General features: G+C 40.7%; 1 protein-coding gene across 1 annotated transcript in view; it reads left to right on the forward strand.

Annotated features, from left to right (window-relative positions):
• LOC143281238 (WD repeat-containing protein 81-like) overlaps nucleotides 1-16,883 on the forward strand; it is a 36,689-nt gene extending 19,806 nt beyond the window's left edge. The window contains exons 15-28 of the mRNA XM_076586335.1: nucleotides 536-727; nucleotides 1,286-1,409; nucleotides 1,781-1,887; nucleotides 2,793-3,012; nucleotides 3,186-3,256; nucleotides 3,811-3,870; nucleotides 4,815-4,935; nucleotides 5,848-5,950; nucleotides 6,587-6,717; nucleotides 7,174-7,235; nucleotides 8,596-8,735; nucleotides 9,400-9,499; nucleotides 9,939-10,039; nucleotides 11,033-16,883. Coding sequence (XP_076442450.1) covers nucleotides 536-727; nucleotides 1,286-1,409; nucleotides 1,781-1,887; nucleotides 2,793-3,012; nucleotides 3,186-3,256; nucleotides 3,811-3,870; nucleotides 4,815-4,935; nucleotides 5,848-5,950; nucleotides 6,587-6,717; nucleotides 7,174-7,235; nucleotides 8,596-8,735; nucleotides 9,400-9,499; nucleotides 9,939-10,039; nucleotides 11,033-11,161 — 1,661 coding nt within the window. The 3' untranslated portion in view covers nucleotides 11,162-16,883. The remainder of the gene's footprint in view (nucleotides 1-535; nucleotides 728-1,285; nucleotides 1,410-1,780; nucleotides 1,888-2,792; nucleotides 3,013-3,185; nucleotides 3,257-3,810; nucleotides 3,871-4,814; nucleotides 4,936-5,847; nucleotides 5,951-6,586; nucleotides 6,718-7,173; nucleotides 7,236-8,595; nucleotides 8,736-9,399; nucleotides 9,500-9,938; nucleotides 10,040-11,032) is intronic.
• The last annotated feature ends 4,438 nt before the right edge of the window (nucleotides 16,884-21,321 follow it).

The raw sequence follows: 21,321 nt of genomic DNA on the forward strand, positions 1-21,321 counted from the left end.
GGATGTGTGTGCGTGTGTTGATGTGTATGTGTGTATTGGTGTGTGTGTGTGTATGTGTGTGTGTGTTTGTGCGTGTGGTGGTGTGTGTGGGTATCTGTGTGTGTATGTGTGTGTGAGTGTGTGTATGTGTGAGAGAGAGAAAGAGAGAGAAAATGTGTATGTGTTAGTTTGTGATGAGACAATGTGTGTGTGTGTTTGTTAACATTAGGTCTGGAGCAATATTTCATAGATTTTAACTTTCTTGGGTAGAGTGGGGAATCAGATTGATGAACAGTGTGGTCTCTTTTGCCTTGGCACCTCTCACTTTTGCTTTGGTTATAAAGTTGGTTGTTTTTTTTTTGTTTTTTTTGTTTTTTGTTCTTGTCAGTGATTTGATCAGTAATATTATGTTCATCTGTAAAAATTGCAAATGAAAATGTTCTTCAATTCAAACAAAATATATTTGTACTGACTATATTTGTACATATCCTTAATGAACATTCACAAATTAAAGAAGTATTTGGAATTATTCTGTTCTTGTCTTTGTGTTGAGCAGTTGTGGGCTCATCAAATTCTGATGAATCTTACCTGACGATCAAGAAGGATTCACTGACAAACCAGTACATGATTGGAACCCCCATCACCGTGTCATCACTGAACAACACGCCAGGAGCTCGTTCTGGTTCTCCTGGATCCAATATGAACCGATGGCACAGTCTGGCTGCTATGGGAACAGTGGATGAGAGAGGTACGTGTGATGCAGCAACAGTAAAACAAATTTGTCCCCCTGAAAACGGAGTATGGCTGCCTACATGGTGGGGTAAAAATGGTCATACACGTAAGACCCACTCGTGTACATACGAGTAAATGTGGGAGTTGCAGCCCATGAACCAAAAAGAAGAAGATAGAAATTTGTGGTTGGATTTGTTGGGAACAGAAATTGGAGAGAGAGAATGTGTGAGTATGTGTATCTGTGTCTGTGTGTCTGAGAAATGATTTGTTGCATATAATCTATTCCCTAATCATTGAGACTTCTCTGGCTTTCACTCTAAATTTGTCCATTGACTATTAAACTTGTTCTGTTACCATCAGAATTCATGAATTATTTGAACTGCTTATTGAAAGAGTTTATGGAGCTTCAAAACTTCATTAATCAGTCAACTGTTCTTAGTTCACCAAAACTTTGACTGTTAAAACTATTGATATGCCCACTGCCCTTCAAAATTTATTTTGTATTGATAACATATAACTTGTTAAGCATTTATACTGTTTTTAATCGATTAAAACTGCTTGTTTGCTGTTGCAGAAGAATGCCTGTCTCCCCGCCCCAGTCAGGACACAGAAGAGAAATGCCTGCGTGAACTTGCTTCCGTTTTCACTCCAGAGCTGGCCTTGGCAGCTTACATTCCTTTGTGTCGCATATTTGGCAGGTATGTGATTATTTCAGATTCCAACAGTATTGTTGATGCAATGATGGACATTGAAAATACATGAAAAAACAGAGCACATTGGCGTAAGTATGCTTGGGAAGGGCTGTGTGGAAGGGTAAGGTAGAGTCAGGGTGGGTTCTGCTTCATTGCAGTCTACAAAATAACCGGATAGTCTTCTAAATTTCCTATTTATTGGAAATAAAATCCTTTTATTTTGTGTAATACATTGGAGCGGAACCCTTTCTAATCCTATCTTACTCTCATGTATGTTTTGTTTTTATGCAGTCAAATTCAGAACAAAACAAAATGGAATGTGAAAGACATGTGACAAATGATGATTTTAAACTCCTTGTTGAACATTGTAATTGCAGTATCTTCATGGAAGGCTGCCTGGAGAATGATGACCTGATCCGCAAGCTGTGTGCCCAGCAGGACAGCACCATGGATCAGCCTCCCATCACTGTGGCCCCTGATCATCGTGAGTTGATCCACTGCTTGCTGATGGCTTTGGTCACCATGTGCCCTTTTCGTTTGTGATTTTTTTTTGTTTGCTGTCTCTGTCTTGCTGTGTAAATGTGATTTGCTGTCTGAATCTTTTGTCCGCATGTATTCTATTGGTTTGGCTGTGTTTGTTGCCTTCAGTGTTGAACTTTTATTGTTATTTGGCTACATTGGCAGAAAAAAAGTGTGTGTGTTGAGTCAAAGATGGTATTATTTTCAAATCTTACAATCATTGTCATGAAACTGCCTAGTCCCCGTAGAATTGTGCAGTTTTCATACAGCCATACACATATATGCCCTGGAGATAATGTACCCAACTATGAAGCAAGTGTCCATGTGTTTGAGTCCCACTTACAGACCAAGATTTTTACTCACTGCCTCCACTAGACCTTGACTGGTAGTCTGGGTGATAGTCATTTGGATGAGATGATAAACCAGGTCTTGTCTGCAGGATGCACATAAAAGAACCCATGGGAACAAAAAGTTCCACATTGATAGTAAAATAAATACACTTGCTGATGATGAAAAAAAAAAAAAGTTTATTGGTAGTGATGCATGGTGGCGATGTTCTCCTCCCAGGGAGAGCAGCTCAAATTTTACACAGAGAAATCTGTTCTGACATAAAATACAGTTTACAGAAATACAACTTACAGGTATGCACATGGATCTCAAACACACATACTCATAAAAGAAGAAAAAGAGGCAACTTTGTCTTCATTGTAATGTTTAGATCCACTTCATAATTGTTCACATTATAATGTTTAGAACCATGGTCGTAATGTTTGGTGAGATTGTTTGAATAGTTCTGTAACTCGGCTGTTTGTGTCTGGAAGCATGTAAAAAAGAAGTGTGGTAGTCACCAGCCGTTGCTGCTTGCTGCAGGCGTGGATGAAGGGGACAGCCTGACCCCTGACATGGACAGCAACTCCAGCAGCATGGTGATGGGTGGCCTGGGCAGCAACGTAGAGGTGGTCGGCAACCGTATACAGCTGTCTAACGTTCAGGCCGACAGGGCCCCCTCCCCCTCTCCCTCACTGATCCCCTTTGGGCGGGGCTATTGTCACGATGGAATACTGCACATCACTCATGAGGAAGTGCGCTCGTATGTGTTCTCTTTTCGTTAATTCTGTTGGTGATTAATGTCTTGTTATTATGAAAATTGACTAATTTGTAGAAACTGAGCATGTTGTTGGTTTTACTTAGATTTAAATAAGAATCCTACTGTCTTTGCTTACATTTTCTTCTGTGTTCATGTTTTTTGGTTGTTGTTTTCAGGCATGACATGGAAATGAACAAACGGCGACATCTGCGTGGCAATTGGTTACAGTACTGGGAACATGAGCTTGGTAAAAAAAACCCTTGTTTTTTTCTTTTTAAATCTTTTGTCGTTGTCCCTTATGGCCTGTGTGTTTGGTGTCAGACTTTGCTTGTTTGTTTGTGCTTAAGTTTCAGAACTAGGAACTGACCAGTTTCACTGAAGCTTGAACCAGTGGGCACAAGCTGTTGCTCGATGATTGTTGTCAAGTTAGATGTTAATTATGGACACATAGATGGGCCTTAAATTCAATTTAGCCATACAAGGAGCATTTTGGGTCATGAGACAACCTGGTCTCAAGGCCTGAGCTGCATGTTGGGTTTGGGAGTTGGTCAGACATCTACCAAAGCAGATGTGGTGTGGTCAGTCTGTATACTTTGATGTCTTCTTGAAGAAGTCAGAATTTTGGGGACATTTTCATCATTTTGTGGCCCCAAATTTTAAATGAATTATTTGTACCATCTTTTCCCATGGTTTACCACACTTCACCTCACCCATTCTGAGATCTCCAACATTTATGGAATATTTATATTTCATGTATATGGATTTTCATTTTTCATTCTCACATTGCTCTTTCCTGTCCAGGTCTCCATGAGAGGGACACACTTTTCAACTTCAAGCAGATCAAACTGCAAAGCTTCATTGGTGAGTAGGGGGCAGATAAATGAAGGGAATAATCATGATTGCACAAAGGTGCCCTATTTCATTTTACGTAATTGTTCAGTTACGCCTGACTGGTACCAAGGCCTGGTAAAGGAACCAAGTAAGTGTGGGAGTTGTAGTTGTTTCTTAAAATGCAGAAGAAGCTGATCATTGATTGAATAACCCCTTGACTACTGAGCCTGAATGAAGTGAGGTCAGTGTGACTTGGATTTTAAGTGCAGTTACTGCTTCTTGTGTATCTTTAAGTGGTGTAACTGATTTTTACTAAACAGAAGCAACACATTCCTGATTGATAATTCCAGTTAAAGAAATGAATATCCTGACATGTAAGCTTTGTCTATCTTGGTAACATAACAACATAACAATCTAACTGATGAGCACACTTGTCAAGCACTAGTTAACAGGTTAATATGGGATTCTTGTTTAGGTAATGAACAGAGAAAGAGTGTAGTGAATTCTTAAAATGCTGTAGTTGTCATGTAAAGAAGTCTAATAACATAACAAAATGAGTGGTCCTCCCTTCACTCCTTTTTTTTCTGTTGTTTTCTCTCTTCCTGTCTTTTTCTGTTTTTCTCCCTTCATCTCTTTTCTTTCAAGTTCTTGCTTTCTCACCTCTTGCATCCCCCATTTCAAGTCCCTTTATTCACTGAGTGGATCCAGGTGTTGATTTTATCGTAGGCTGTGCAAGATTCATGTGAACATTTATGATCACTTCTCACATGTTAACTTTCAACTTCTCTGAGAATTTTTGATGGACATTTAAAATTTTTTTATATTCATTTAGTTGTTGTTGTACCTCATGAAATTTCATTAAACTGAAATATTGTACACACTCAATGAATGTTTAGTGTGCTAAGCTTTTTCCATCAAAAACAACAACACAAAATACATATGATCATCAATAAGTGTTTGTGGCTGTGTAACAGGTCACACAAACAGCATCCGGTGCATTGTTCCCATGGACACAGAGAACTGTTTCATCAGTGCCAGCAAGGACAAGACTGTGCGCTTGTGGGCTTTGACCAGCTGTGGGGATGGCACCAGCAAGTGAGTGTGTTTACTGTATTGGTTCACTATGTCTGTGTGCTTGTCTGTGTACACACAGGTGTGTGCATGCATGTGTGTTTGTGTGTATGTCCTTATCAGTGTGTCAACTCTACAAACTTAAAGGTTTGAAAGAAAAAGATTTTTTTTTTGTAGAACTCAAGGATCTGAAGTGTGAATAGGATATACAGAGCCAGTAGTAAGTGTTACATATGCAGCTAGTTTTTGCGCGATCGCCCAATCGAGCTACATAATTATGTGACCTGGTTGGAGACATAATTTGACAAAAAACAAGAACGCCAGAGAATCGACAGACAGGCAGAAATATGAAAAAACTTAGCCGTATGAAGAGCACAGGAACAGGAGTCATGATGACTGCCGTCAAAAGAGGGCGCTAGCCAGCGGGACAAAGGGGAGGTTACCTACTTCCGGGCGGTTATCGGCCGTAGTCGCTTTCGTTTTCTCTGCATAGGCGGATAGTAGTTTGTGCAGGACAGGAATGTCAGACCCCTGCCGGAGTCTGCACTAGTTGGGTCACAGTAAGTATGTTATTTAAACGTAATTTTAGATAGAAAGTTTCCTTTTAATTACACATACTTAACTGTGACCCATCTAGTGCAGACTCCGGCAGGTGTATTCACTGTCATGATCACCCTTCCTTTTGACAGAACATGTACCATTTTTTTTGTCTTAGAGGTTTTTACATGTGAAATGCAGTTTTATGAGTGGATTTATTAGTCAGTATGATTTCTTGTGTTGTGACAAAACTTCAGGAAAATAATGATGCAAAATGAATTGTGTGCGTGTGTGAATGTGTGTGTGTGTTAAAATCATTTTTAGTCTGTTATTGATTTCTTTTTGTGACTGACAACAGTTTTCATCTTAAGTAACATTGATTATTTTTCTGGATATCAGGTTGCCCTGCCAGTGGACATATCAGCATCACAAGAAGTCTGTGTTCTCTGTTGCCTATGTGGAGAGCATGCGACAAGTGGCCTCCTGTGACAGTACAGTGCATGTAGGTTCTGCACCCTTTACAGTGATTGGAAAAAAACATTTTTGTAAACATGTTTTTCATGTCAGTACTGATGGTGATCGTTTTTATGGTGGTGTTTTTAACACTTTTACGGTTGAAGGTGTGTCATTCCCCCCCATATATTTCCAGTTTATAGTTTTACAGTCGCTTGCATGTGTGTGCACATGTGTGTTTCCATGTTGTTTTTTCCCAGTTTCCATCTGTGCTATAGCTTACAAAGCATATATTCTGACTGCTCTATACACGTCCCCAAAGCTTGTTCTATCATGGCTGTAGCATCGACATGGGATACAGGAAACTGTGTCATACAGTGGTATCAGTGGTATAGATACAAAAAGAAGACAGTTTTTTCAACCATGGGTGGACTTAACAGGCATTTTTGCTACTCCTGTTTATTGCGGCAGAGACTGAATTGCAGTAGGATTGTACATCCTGTTTTTGTTTTCTTTTTCAGTTTAAGACTTTTTTTTTAATTTGGAGGGCAGATTTCTAAGAGTGCAGTAAATGATTTGCTAAAGAAAAAGATTCTATTTTGTCCCTTAGTGTGTATGGATTGGTTGCATGCTTTGACACCTCCTTGAAACTGAGACTGACACTTTTAGTCCTGTACCGTTTCAGGTGTGGGACCCGTACACGGGTGTCAGCCTGTGTCAGCTGGAGTCCACCCGGTATTGCCCGGCTGTGGCTCTGCAGCCACTCCCTGCCCCCAGCCCCATGGTGCTGATGGGCACCACGGAGGCCACACTCAGGTCAGCTGCCCTCTTGCCTCCCCCCTCCCTTGCAATGAAGGTTCTGTTCTTTTAAAACTTTACAGCATGTTTCCTTATCCAGTATTAAGAAAGGATAAATTCAAGTAAAGATTTAAAGCATTGCTTGATAATGAAGACAAAGATGTCACATTCACAAGCATGCTCCTGACCACTTTTACTTGCTCACACACATACATGCATGTGTACAAGTGCATGCAGACACACACAGAGCTTGCTTTGAACACACTGGCTAGTTGCTGGGTATAGCGTATTCTTCTCAATTTGTGCATTCTTCACTGAATATTTGTAACACTGACGATTTGTTCTTTGACATCTGTTACTTATATTCTTTGATAATGACAGATCCACATTGAAGACTGATCTGTCAGGCCCAGTTGATTCCAAAACAAGATATTCAGCAAGTTCTGTACTGATGGACATTTTGTTTTGTGGCAGGTTCTTGGATCTCAGGACCTGCAAGTATGGCCATGAATTCAGGTGTTCTGCAGGATCTTTAGGTAATTGTTCCCGTGGCTTCATTTCATGGCAAATGTTTGCTTTCTTTGCTTCCAGTATTAACTTTCGCTGGCTATCGTGGGTACAAAAACGCAAATATCTCAGCCAATTCTTAATATTTTTCTACAATATTTCAGAAAGGCTTCCTACACCTAAAAGGCCAACTTTTGCCAAAAAATGAAAAAAATTCATTAATTAGTAAATGAGTAATTAAAGGTGGCGTTTTAACTACACACGGACGCTTGTGTGGGTCATGTATGACATATGTTTTAAAAAGGAAAACGTGTGGTCACCCCTCGAAAGTTCGTGTGGGTCATGCACGACCCATACCTTTTAAATAGTGATTTCAGAAGGTTTAATTTGCAATTAGTGAAGGAAAATAAAGAAGTTTTACTTTCAATAGCCTCACTACCCCACTACTCTCCACTACCCCCTCCCCCTCTCCGCCCCGTCCCTTTCGCCTGTCTTCAGCTATAACCCCCTTCCATCCCTTTCTGTAACAGCATGTACCTGTGTGACTGAATATCTTTGATTGTGCGTGTATAGGATGCTATGAGTCATCTCTCTCTCTCTCTCTCTCTCTCTCTGGGTCTCAGTCTCTCTCTCTGTCTCAGTCTCTGTGTGCATAAGTAGGGTTTGTATGTATGTACATTTGTGTTATGTGTTTGTGTGTGTGATCAGTTGTGTGTGTGTGTGTGCGAGTGTGTGTGTGTGTGTGTGTGAATGCGTGAGCATGTGTTTCTTCTGAGTGTATGTGTTTGTGTGAGTCTGTGTGTGTGTGTGCGAGCACATGTGTGTGTAATCAGTTGTTACGATATGTTTTCCTTTTCTATATTTTGTTATAAGCTTTGGAGGAATATACAGGTTTTTGTCTCTTTACAAAGTATGGGTCGTGCACGACCCACACAAGCTTTGGAGGAATATACAGGTTTTTGTCTTTAAAAGGTATGGGTCATGGATGACCCACATGAGCTTCCGTGTGTAGTCAAAAGCGACAGCCAGCGAAGGTTAAATCTCTAATACATTGTATTGATAAACATTTGTCATTTTCTTGTGTCCAGTAGTGTGTTAACTTGACAGGTATGTTTCAAGGAGGGAGAGGGGAGAATCTTGTGTGTGGTTTAATTGATTTCATTGATATCAGAGGATGATGTAAAGATAAGTGGGTGGGGGTGGGGTGGTTTGAGTTGTTTGTTTCTGTGTTAGTATTTTTTCTGGGAAACTAGTGATTTATTGTAGTTAGATAAAACTTCTATTTAAAAAGTTGTGGATAATTTATTAAAAAAAAAAAAAGGTTGGGGTTATAGATTGTCCTAAAATGGAATGGAAAAGAAAGAACACAGCAGTGATTTGTTTTTGCAGGTCTCCTGCGGTGTGTGGGTGTGTGCCCCGAGGGCAGTTGGGTGGCTGTGGGTTTTTCCACAGGGGTGATCTCTATTCTGGAGCTAGACAGTGGCCTGCTGCTCTCTTCATGGAAAGCTCACGATGGGGAAATACTGCAGGTCAGCATGCTCATGTAATGGTGTGTTTTGAGTGTCGCATTTATGGTAATACAGTGATTCAGTCGTAGAAAACTCAAGCTTTCTGTCAGGCATGTAAGGGAACATCTGGTACTTCATAGGCTTATGTAAGGAGATTCTGGTGCTCTTAAAAAAAAAAAAAAGCATTGCTTTCATGCTCTTATTTCAGTGTGTATTGAGAATGTGTGCTTCTGTGACAGCATATTTCCTCTTCTCGAAGTGGAAACTTTCGGCATTCTGATTAATCAGCATTGTCATGCTGTTTCATGACCATTCAAATTTTGTCTTTCAGAGTCTCATTGTTTTCTGTGAGAGATGAGTTTTGTTGCAGACACAGGATATAGCTGAAGGGTGATATGGTTTGACTGTTGAGGTTATGAGTGCGTTTAATTTGTTTGTGTGTGGGTGTGGGTGTGTTTGTAAAGATAATGTGTGCGTGTTAAGGTTGTGTGGTTTTTTTGTTAATGTGTGTGTGTGTGTGTGTGTGTGTGTGTGTGTAAAGGTTGTGTGTGCGTGTTAAGGTTGTGTGTGTTTTTTGTTTGTGTGTGTGTTTGTGTTTTTGTTTAGGTTTTGTGTGTGTATGTATGTGTGTGTGTGTTAAGGTCTGTGTGCATGTATAAAGGTTGGTGTGTGTGTGGGGTTACAGCTGAAGGCGTTCAACAAACACAAGCTGGTGTCCTCTTCCTTTGACGGCACTTTGAAGGTGTGGAGTGTTGATGGAGGGATGGAAATCTGTCCCTTGAAAGGTCAGTGTCATTGTGTGCACAGGTCTGGGATGACATATCTTATGAAGATTACCCTTTCTTGGCCTTGAGTGAATATTTGTACAGCTGACGTGTGTATTGTTTCAGTTTTTTTTTTTTTTTTTTTACATTTGGATTTCGTGCATTACATTTAATCTCAGAGAGTTTTTCAGCTGGGAAACACAGGCAACAAACAAGAACTGCACACAAGCATTTCATGAGGGTGAAAGTGTTCATCAGTGTAGGGGAGAGAAGTCAGCTGCGGCAGTTATACAGTATTTGTCTCCCTTGCACTGTTTTGTTTGTACTACCCCCGCACTCTATCCCATATCAAATTATTAGCAAGCTGATTGTACAATCACAATTGATTGAAATTTTTTTTGTCAACTTGGGATAAAAAAAAGAGCACATGGCAGCAGTTGAAGTAGTTGCTTTGTTTCAGGTCCCAGCGACCCTGTCCATTGCTTCAGTTTCTACAGGGAGCAAGTGTTGAGTGCAACGACAGCCAATCGCATCGGGGTCCACTCCAGTGTCAGTGACCATGTAGGTATCCGGAGTATATAGAAGCTGTGATTTAGCTTTGGGATGGTGACACCACTATTCCAGTTTCAGTTTTTGTAAATCATGCTTTAATTTTTCACGGAGATGGTGAAACGACAATTCCAGTATAAACGTGTATGATTATCAAGAGTTTGAAGAATGTTGACTTTCTTGTGCTGTGTTCTGGCAACTTTATAGTCAAGTCTTTTTAGTATGCAACATTTTTAATATGGAGGAGAGAAGGAACTGACTTGAAAAACTGGTTTGAAGATGCTTGCTTTTAAAAGGTGCTTGGTCAGAGGGGAGTGGGATAAGTTTTGAGTGCAACCCTTCTTCAGATGGATGGAGAGCAGAACTGAGGGGGGTGAAAGGTAAGGGGGTATCCGAAAACATGCACTGCTTCATTGAGAAATCAGAAAGTGGTTTGTTGAGGCTTTGAATTTTGAAACGGCAGAAAACAAAACAAAAACAACCTGCAGTGTTTCTCCCCCATTTAAGAAGTGCTCACATCTCCCACACTAATTCTTCCCTTCCTTTTTATTCTCCAAATTTTCTCCCCCAGTCAGAAGAAAGGTTGCACCCTTCCAGATGAGTGTTATTTATTTGTAGAGTTATATCCAGGGTGCTTTATTTTAACTCTTTCACCGCCAAGTTTCTGTGTAAAAAACACTCCCCAGCACCAAATATTATAGAAACGATGCTCTCAGTCACAGGCTTCGGTTCATATCAAAACAACACAATGGACTGTTTCACTTCAAACTGGGTCAGGGAGCAAAGGCTAGTCATTGTTCTAATGGCAGGAAACTGGCTGCAACTGTTGAGCTTTGTTACAATGTGAAAAATGGTCTTTTTAACATGACCGCTCAATGTCATGTGGTGCACTGTCCAGTCAATTAAACTCACCTTTGGTGGCGAAAGAGTTGAAATATACAATATCTTTTAAAAACAGAATGACTGAATATGCATTATTCTAATGTTTCCCACACCACCCAACAGGCTCAGTTCAGCAGCGTCAAGTTGAGGTCTGATACCTTCAAGGGCGTGCTGACCAGCATGGCAGTCCTGCCTCTGAACCGAGCACTCCTCTTGGGCTCTGATAACGGCACCATTCAGCTCCTGGCCTGAGGGGTCTACTGCAGGGTTTGTGGCTTTGTTGCTGCTCTTACCCTTTCCTTTCTCTTTTCTTCTTATGTGTGTGTGTGTGTGTTCATCATGAGCATGGGAGAATCAAACTGATTTCAGTGATCAACATGTGTGTGCAATAATTCTATTGATTTGTACTCAGAAAGCCTGAAGTATATCGATGTGTCTTTGTTGCATTATACTCAGATCTGCCAGTCTTTGTATTATGCCTGTGTCTTGGTGTTAAAGGGGGAATGCAATATACAGATTAATCATGATTGTTTCATTGTGGATAATTTTACAGTGTAGTTCTTTCCACAGGTGTGACGCCATGTGCACCCACCACAGTCCTTTTTTGTATATGTATCTGGTCCTGTGGATTGCTATGACTATCAGAAAAAATGAATGATATGGAGAGGCAACAGGACCCTTCAGTGCAGTCAGATTTGATCTTTTGGTCATTTCATAACTGCATACAGTAGTCTCTTCCCTACCATGCCCCCAGCTCTTCTTTTACATCTTGTGCTTGTGTGTGTGTGTGTGTGTGTGTGTGTGTGTGTGTGTGTGTGTGTGTCCCAGTGCTCATGGTATGGGTGTGTTATGTTTTTCTATTGGTACTTTCCATGCTGGTTCAGTAACTGCTGGTAAAATCAAGAAGATATTTCTGTTCTGTGTTCTGTAGTTAGTGTGAGAATCATGGTACACATCACAGTGGATCAAGTCAAAGATGCAGCATATCATTTTCTGTAATATCACAACAGTTGTAAGGTCACAGGATTCAGTAGACCATCCAGTGGAATGAATGGCTGAAACGATCAAAAGTAATGAATGGTGGAAGTAAATGAAAAATAATCATGGAGAAGCCTCACTGGTGATTGAGATTGAGCAGCAAAGAGCAAGTGAATCGGGACATAATCAGTCATGGGTAGCATATCTGGTGCTTGTGTTTAACGACTCCCCATTCTCTTTTTACCCTTCTTATGTTATACCAATTTTCTTTAATTTTAGTTGGTTTTATATTCTTGTCATTTTTGTTAAAATCAGTCAGTTTTTGTACATTGTGATTTTTTTTTTACCAGTATGAGTAAGCCTGTTCTTTCGTCTTTTAATGATAGGTACCAAAATGATTAACACAAGCGGTAAAATGATGTGGTTTCAGGGCCACTGCTGTGTGGTCATAAAAGTTGTTGGGCACAAGCTGTGGTTTCTCTGTATTTGCACTGTGGTTTACATGCATCAGGACCTGTCTCAACATAACTTCTTGTGAAATAACATTATATGTTTGTCTGTCCAGAATGGTAATCATGAAAGGATAACATTTCTGAGATGTATAAACTTCTAAGATTCTTTTAGGTGATGGTCTTGCTGTATAAATGATCATGGAAGCTTGTCTCCAGTTTTTCATATGATATTGGAGCTCTTGATGATAAAGGTTTTGGTGAATATGTACATTAACATTGTTGTGTTTTTTCCTCTTTTGGTGAATTACATCGTATTGTTGGATTGCCCACCGCAGCACACATGTGTGTCTCACACAACAGGAACGAGCTCTGTTTATGCACATGGTTGGAATACTTTTCATTAAACATTGTCAGTTGTGTAACATTTCGTTTGATTGTACTGCATGCGAAGAGAACTGTGAATCTGATGGCCTCAGATAAGATTTTTATGATACTGTATTTTGAAATAAGTGTGGAAAGAACGTATTTCATGGATTCAGATCAGGTCTTGGTGTGTGTGTGTGTGTGTGTGTGTGTTTGGGTAGGCGTTTACAGCTGCAGTATCAATATTTTTTACAAAGAGCATGGAAGTATTATTTGTTAGCAGTTTGAAGTTCAGACTTGCTTGCTATTGTTTCTTGTGCAGTCTGTTCTGAATGCACTTTTGTGTTGTGGGTTATGTTAGTGGCCATCAGGGTGAAGAATTGTTAACTGTTTTTCTGTACATATGTTTCTGCAAAGCGTAAATACTGTGAGTGTTCATGTTTTGGGAGAGTACTGAGAGGTTGATAATTATTAGTGCTGGAAAATTATTGTAGGGGTGTCTGTCATTTTTATTGTGCTAAGTTTGAAAAGAAGAAAATGAGCTATTTCAAAAACTGATGTCAATGTCTTTGCAAATTTCAGTTTGGCTATTGTCAGTAGCAAATTATTGCATGGTCCGTTTGTGAAATATATTCACAAAGTTGATGAGATAAAACCACACACCACCTTAGTAAATGAATAATACACCAACCCATTTAATAAAATAAGCACCCAGTTGGTCATTATTTTTGCAGTCCATTTAGAAAACCCAGATGTGGGCATCAGGCAAGAAGCATGAAAGTCAACATTCTTTTGTGGTGTAGTGAAGTGTGGTGTGATCTGTGTTAAGCAAATCAATGATATAATTTTAATGATACTGGAAAACCAGAAGACTTATTGCTTCCTAAACGAAACCAGCTGCACCTACTCCAATCATGCATGTTTTATTCAGTGAACATGCAGTGTAGATAATTACTTGAATGAGCTTTTCTTAAACACAGCTGGGCATTGTCTTGTGTTTTAATTGTATGTCATGACCATGTAGAAAGCACAGGAGCATTGGAGACTGTTGTAACCACTGCATTGTTATTTAACACAGCAGCTTCTGGCAGCTCGCACTTCTGTCCTTGCACAACCTTCTTGACAATGACACCAAATAATGAATGAAAAACTACAGAGATATTACTATGTTCATATGGTTATGCAGCTGACAGTTAAGTGTTCTGGTAGCTGTTTTGATTGTTAGTCAGTAGAGGTGTACATAGTTGAATATACCTGTGGAGATGTACTCAGTCTGTAGCTTCGGTGGCCACATGCCATATACTGAAAAACTGCCAAGTGTGTGTTTATTGTACATGCAGTGTGCAGAATTCTGCGTGGACATGATTCACTATTATTCTTGGAAGGTGGGTTTGTATTCATCCCCATCTGTCTGTGATTTATGGCACTACACATTCCCTTTTCCTCGCGATGATCCAAGGATTATTTTCTTCACTAGTACCTTGTTCTGTTACACCAATTTCACATTTTATGAACACTGCTAATCTAGCATCTTGGGATAGCAGCAGAGAACTAATGAAATGCATTAACTTCTGTCACCATAGTGAAGATGCCTGTTCTGTGGCACAGAACTTCAGGATACTTATTTGCTATTCATGTATGCCATTAATGTGTGTATGCAGAATTATGTGAGTGTTGTTCATTGATAATTTGTATGATTGAAGCAGCTGTTTTCTATGACTGTTTGCAGCAATTCAAAGTTCATGAATAATTGTAGCCTTCTAGAATTATTATAGATTTTTGTTTTGCTTTTCATTAAGTGCCGATTGAAATACCACTTAAAAGCTTGAAGATACACCATCTGCACCCTGTAATGTCTCCTGTCATAGGAAATAAAATTGATAACCATTTTAAAACATGCTAGTCACTGCAAAATCAGGGCTATATTTATGACTAGATATACCATTGAACATGTGTCAGATTTGTGTTCAACTTTAATCACATTCACCATACATATGGAGTGCTGCAAGAAAAATTGTTTCATCTAGCGTCCCCAGTTCACTTGGGTTGCGTTGAGAGGTAAAGTGACAGAAACAAAAGACTTTGTGGGGAAAACTTCTTGCGTCCCTTTTGAATGATAAAAAGAAAACTTACTTTTCTTATGGTTTCTGATGAAATGGCCACAGACTAAAAACATTTTGACACGGCTCAACTTTCACACTCTGTCTGTGACATAATTATTGTTAAAAGAATAGAAGACAAAATGCTGCTGTGGAAAAAAGAAAGCCAGAATACAGACAAATTGTTAAAAGAATAGAAAAAGAAATGCTGCTGTGGAATAAAGAAAGTCAGAGTGAGTCTTTTCAACAAGAGAAAGGAAAGACATGGAGTGTCAGATTATATTTTTTCCTTTTAAATCATTGTTGGGAAATAACAAAATGACAGTTATTTAACACATGGTAAAACAGAACTTAAAAGAATAACAGTTGTATAAAGTGGTCATTTATTTTAAGTTTGAGCATTTATTTCATAAAAAAAGAGGTGGGGTGGGATTCCACCTCTACATCCCCACTCCCTCCATGCTTCCCTGACTCTGCCTCCACATCCCCCACCATGCTTACCCGACTCCCCATCCCTCCCTCTTTACTCCCCTCCCAGATTCCCCTCCATGTCTCTCTATCCCCTCCCTTGCTCGCCCCTCCCCTCTCTCCCAGCCACTGACCCAATCTCACTTCTGTGTGCCTACTTTGCCACCCCCTTCCTCTACAACATCCCTTACCCATCGCAGACCCTTCACTTCAAATTCCACCTTTTGTCAGTGAGCAAATATGGCTGACCCACCAGAGGAGACGCTGCTGTCGTGTCACTTCAGTGGTGTTCAGTGGGGTGGTTATTGGTTGTGGTGGCAGCCTCTAGAGGGGACACTCACTCCGTCCGGCTCTGCAACAAAGTGATGATTGTCATCAGCAGGGGAGCATAGTAGGTGGTGTCATGTGCGTGTTGAATCGGGACAAGAACCTCTGAAAATCACCAAAGTGACTCTTCAGCAGTGCCAGGCTCTCTTCTGGTGGGTCAACCGTACTTAATCATTGAAGAAGGGTGGGGGTTGGGAGTGAAGGGTGGTAGGTAAAACTTGTGTCCTTCACCAAAGGAAGTATTGCACATACTGGTGCTAGGTTAAGTAATATATATTTTAATTACACATACTTAACCGTGACCCACTAGTGCAGACTCCGGCAGGGGTCTGATTCCGCGGCAGGAGTCTGCACAAGTGGGTCACGGTAAGTATGTTATTTAAACGTAATTTTAGGAAGAAAATTTCTTTTTGTTGCCTGCAGAACCTTGTCAATTTGGCCACCTAATATCATCTGCAAAACACCAGTTCCTTGTGTGCGAAATGAGACACCGCTCATCCAAGTACTAGTACTACGCAACATACCAGAGAAACATCAACCTCTGGTGGATAAATTGTTTTAAAAAAGAGAAACTGTTTATATTTGATTCATTTTACTTAACCTTGACCTGAATTATGCAATTCCAGATCAGTATTTTATGTGTGTTTTTTTTTTCTCTTTACATGTTTTAAGTTGACAAGAACTGACTCAAGTCTGGTAAATCAGCACATGAAGAGTCAAAAAAGAGTTATTACCAGGTAACTGTTACCTTCCTCCCTTCATGTGCGTCTCAGTTCCCACCCATGCTTGTCCATCCCTTTCATCTGTACATATCCACTCCCTCCCCAGCCCACTCCAAATGCATGCAAACTGTCTCAGAAAGTTTCATTGTGCTTGAAGGAATGTGGATGAAAGAATGCACTTTTTGAGGGTAAACTTTCAGTGGAAACTTGCACACATACATGCTTGCACACATTCATATATGTGCACTATGTTTGAATTCTGTCCCTCAATCCACAAATTTACCCATCTCATTTCCAATTTCCCAACCACTCATTATGTCCACATTTACTTATATCAGTTATAATAAGATGCAGTATGCATTTCCACTGTTTTACTTTAAAGCTGTTTTGTGATGAAACATGGCACTGTCTGTGCCATCCAAATTTTCATTCTGTTAATGCATGTGTGCGTGCACAATGTGACTTCGGTTCAACCTTCAGATCAAGTATGAATTGATGGAAATAACTGGTTAATTAACTAATGTTATTATTATAATTTATGTGAATTAAAATGACTGGTTTGTTGGTGAAATCAGTGTTGATGCTTTCAGTTTCTAGAGTTTGAAACTTATCTTTAATCACTATTTTAAAGTTTTGTTTCTCTCTCTCTCTCTCTCTCTCTCTCTCTCTCTCTCTCTCTCACAGACCATGTTCATACTCATATTTTCACTAAGCTCATAGACCCGATAGCCACAAGGGCTGTATAAGGATCACTCAAACCAAATCAAATTGCATCAATGTTGATGACAACAAGCCAACTGCAATCAATCAAGATTGACCTATTACAATAACTCCAGGTCCTTATTGAGCTTGTTGGAGGAAACAGGCCAGTCTTGTGTTTTTTTCCAGAACGTTTGCGCCTCTGGAACATTCATCTGTTCATGGTTTGGTTGGAAAGGCCAAATTCTGTGACAGTGGTATTTTTGGAAAGGGGAACCAAGCATGATTTAATAATTTTCAGTAACTTTTTCACTCACTTAACACCATCACAAGAGCTGTACAGTTTCTCTCTCTCTCTCTCTCTCTCTCTCCCTCCCTCTCTCTCTCTCTCTCAACGCTATCACAAGAGATGTGCATCACAAGTTGTACAATGTTTATTCTCTCTCTAAGGCATAACAAGAGCTGTGCAGTATCTCTCCTCTCTCTCTCTCTCTCTCTCTCTTAACGCCATCACAAAAGTTGTACATCACATTAGTTGTATAATGTTTCTTCTCTCTCTAAACGCCATAACAAGAGCTGTGCAGTGTTTATTCACTCTCTCTAAACGCCTTAAAAAGAGCTATGCAGTGTTTATTCACTCTCTAAACGCCATGAAAAGAGCTGTGCAGTGTTTATTCACTCTCTAAACGCCATGAAAAGAGCTGTGCAGTGTTTATTCACTCTCTCTAAATGCCATAAGAGCTATGCAGTGTTTATTCACTCTCTAAACGCCATAAAAAGAGCTATGCAGTGTTTATTCACTCTCTAAACGCCATGAAAAGAGCTGTGCAGTGTTTATTCACTCTCTAAACGCCATGAAAAGAGCTGTGCAGTGTTTATTCACTCTCTAAACGCCATGAAAAGAGCTGTGCAGTGTTTATTCACTCTCTCTAAACGCCATGAAAAGAGCTGTGCAGTGTTTATTCACTCTCTCTAAACGCCATAACAAGAGCTGTGCAGTGTTTATTCACTCTCTCTAAACGCCATAACAAGAGCTGTGCAGTGTTTACTCTCTCTCTCTCTCTCTCTCTCTCTAAACGCCACCACAGGAGTTGTGCAGTGTTTCTGTCTGTGAACACCATCACGAGAAGCACAGTATCATCCCCCCCCTACGCCCACCCCTCTCAGTCTTCACTGCTACAGGTTAAAAACCGAGTGACCCGGTTTCCACAGCAATGATGTCGTTGACCCCCTGGTGACGTAGCAGTGACGTGAAAACAACAGACACCGGAGACAATGCTCCATAATTTTATGGTCTTCGTGACCGCGCTTGGTTTCTGGTACGGTTCTCAAATGTAGCTTGCTGGCTGGGATATAATACACATTACTTAATCTGCAGATATGGTCTCGGGATATCAGATGGATCATTCCCAGCACGTGTCATTCGTGTTGAGTGCAAAGCTGACCTAATCCTCACGGAAACGTAGTTGAAAACGGCGGAGGAGTGGGGGAAGAGTGAGAGTGAGAGAGAGAGAGAGAGAGAACTGATTGGTGCGGAAGTAGAGAGAGGGAGGGAGAGAGAGAGAGAGAGAAGGGGTGGGGAAGAGAAAGCGAGTCGAGGGGAGGGGGGGAAGAGAGAGAGAGATATATAACTGATGGGAGGGGAAGAGGGGATGGGGGAGAGATGGGGTGGGGAAGAGGGGATGGGGGAGAGATGGGGTGGGGAAGAGAGAAAGAGATAACTGATGAGTGGGGAAAAGATATATATATATATATAACTAATGGGTGGGAAAGAGACAGAGAGAGACAGAGAGAGAAGGGGTTGGAAAGAGACAGAGAGAGAAGGGGTTGGAAGAGAGAGAGAGAGACAGAGACAGAGAGAGAAGGGGTTGGAAAGAGAGAGAGACAGAGAGAGAAGGGGTTGGAAAGAGACAGAGAGAGACAGAGAGAAGGGGTTGGAAGAGACAGAGAGAGACAGAGAGAGAAGGGGTTGGAAAGAGACAGAGAGAGAGAGAGAGAAGGGGTGGGAAGAGACAGAGAGAGACAGAGAGAGAAGGGGTTGGAAAGAGACAGAGAGAGACAGAGAGAGAAGGGGTTGGAAAGAGACAGAGAGAGACAGAGAGAGAAGGGGTTGGAAGAGACAGAGAGAGACAGAGAGAGAAGGGGTTGGAAAGAGACAGAGAGAGACAGAGAGAGAAGGGGTTGGAAAGAGACAGAGAGAGACAGAGAGAGAAGGGGTTGGAACAGAGAGAGAGAGACAGAGAGAGACAGAGAGAGAAGGGGTGGGAAAGAGACAGAGAGAGAAGGGGTTGGAAAGAGACAGAGAGAGAAGGGGTTGGAAAGAGACAGAGAGAGACAGAGAGAGAAGGGGTTGGAAGAGAGAGAGAGCCGAGGGGAGGGGGGGACTGTGAAGCGAAGTCAACATAGTATACTGAGTTGCGGGAAACGAAGATAGAAGGCGTTGGACAGGAAACAACAGACGACGTACGTTTTGACACACGACGTCATATTGTCTTACAGACACTGTTGCTGTTTCCTTCGCTCCCTCAATGTCAAAAACTTGCTGACTTTTATAAGAACCGCATGAGTCTGGTGGTCGCCACAGAAGTGTCCGGAGAGGCAGGTTTATTGGGTTAAACACGGTCTTTTAAAGATAAACGAGTGAAAACCGCCCCGCCCAACACGAACACCAACACATACATTTAAGATATATCAAGATTAACGATTTTTTTTTTCTTCTCCTTTTTACGTTCAACGCTGGACAAGAATTTATCGTGTTTTTGTCGACGTGAACTTTCGGTGCTGAACCAAGTTTTTCACTTATCTGTATACACAGCAATGTTTTTCGGCGAAATTTGTGTGTGGGTTTCCTTCAAATGTGCTTAATTCACCTGCATAATGCTACCTCTGACTCATCCCCGACGACTCAACCTTTGTATATATATATATATATATATATATATATATATATATATATATAGCACACACACACACACACACACACACACACACACACACATATATATATATATATATATATATATATATATATATATATATATATATATATATATATATATATATACCAGTATATATTGCACGAATAATACATAAGAATTTAACTGAAAAGATCGTGAGGAACTCTCTCTCTCTCTCTCTCTCTCTCTCTCTCTGTCAAACAGTTTGTTTTTTTTTGTCACAGAAAAGAAATTTACTTGCTATTAATTTCGATTCATTTATCGCAAAAAACAAAAAAGAAAGAAAAAAGAAAAAGAGAAGAGCAGTAAATGTTCTGAATTTATACGGGATTATCTACTGTTTGTACATTATGAGACCCCACATCTTCCACCAGTTAAAACATACTTTTTTCTGATTCTGTCCCCGGTTTCTTCTTGGAAACAATAGCATAACAAACAACAAGAACAACAACAACAACAACAACAAAAAAAAACAACAAAGAGATTGTTACACGAAAGCAAGGTAGGTGAAATAAAAATGAAACCCACGGGGCTTTAAAAGTCGTCAGAATGTTGGTTTACAAAGAACAGAATGGCCGGCATACTTTGAGCACAATGACTAAACATAGCTGACCCAGTCCACTCAACTGGTTAAATACACACAGCTGGTTAAATACCCAGGAAAGGGCTTATTGTGAATGTAACACATTTTACCCGGACACATCCTCAAACTGATTATACAATGACCAGCAAAACCAATACTGTTCCATCTTATCAACGATGTTAAAACGACTCGGTGGAGCGGTAAAAATCGGACACAAAACTTGACAAAGTGAACGGGTAAGCTCACTTTCTTCATGAAACAGCACGGTGAAGAGGACAACCACCTTCGGCCCGTGACCCTCCTGTGGTGCCCCAGTAAAGCTGACCCACTATCCTCAGCCTTCTGGCGGCCACCCACCCTCCCCCCCTTTGACATCAGTCAGCCTGCGAACACACGTTACACAAACCCACCTGAACACCACCCCATCTCTTGTCACCATCCTTCATCTCAAAGCGCCCACAAAGATAAGTGAAACAAAAAAAACACAAAGGGCGGTGGGAGGGGTTAGTGGAATCCCAAACCCGAGTTCATAACCAGGAGATTCCACACCTGTGGTAATCCCCCACCTTGATTCTGTGACCATCTGACCCGCATTTCGCGAAGAAGGGAGTGAGGGTGTGGTATGGGGGTGGAAGGAGGAGGACGAGGAGGAGGAAGGAAAAAAAAAAGTGAAGCCAGGAAAGACCGAAGGAAGAAGGTGATGGACTACAGAGGGAAAGAGGGGCGGGGGGTAGGTACCCCGATTCTAAACGACATCCGAGACA

This window comes from Babylonia areolata, chromosome 4 (assembly GCF_041734735.1).
Source record: "Babylonia areolata isolate BAREFJ2019XMU chromosome 4, ASM4173473v1, whole genome shotgun sequence".
NCBI lineage: Eukaryota > Metazoa > Mollusca > Gastropoda > Neogastropoda > Buccinidae > Babylonia > Babylonia areolata.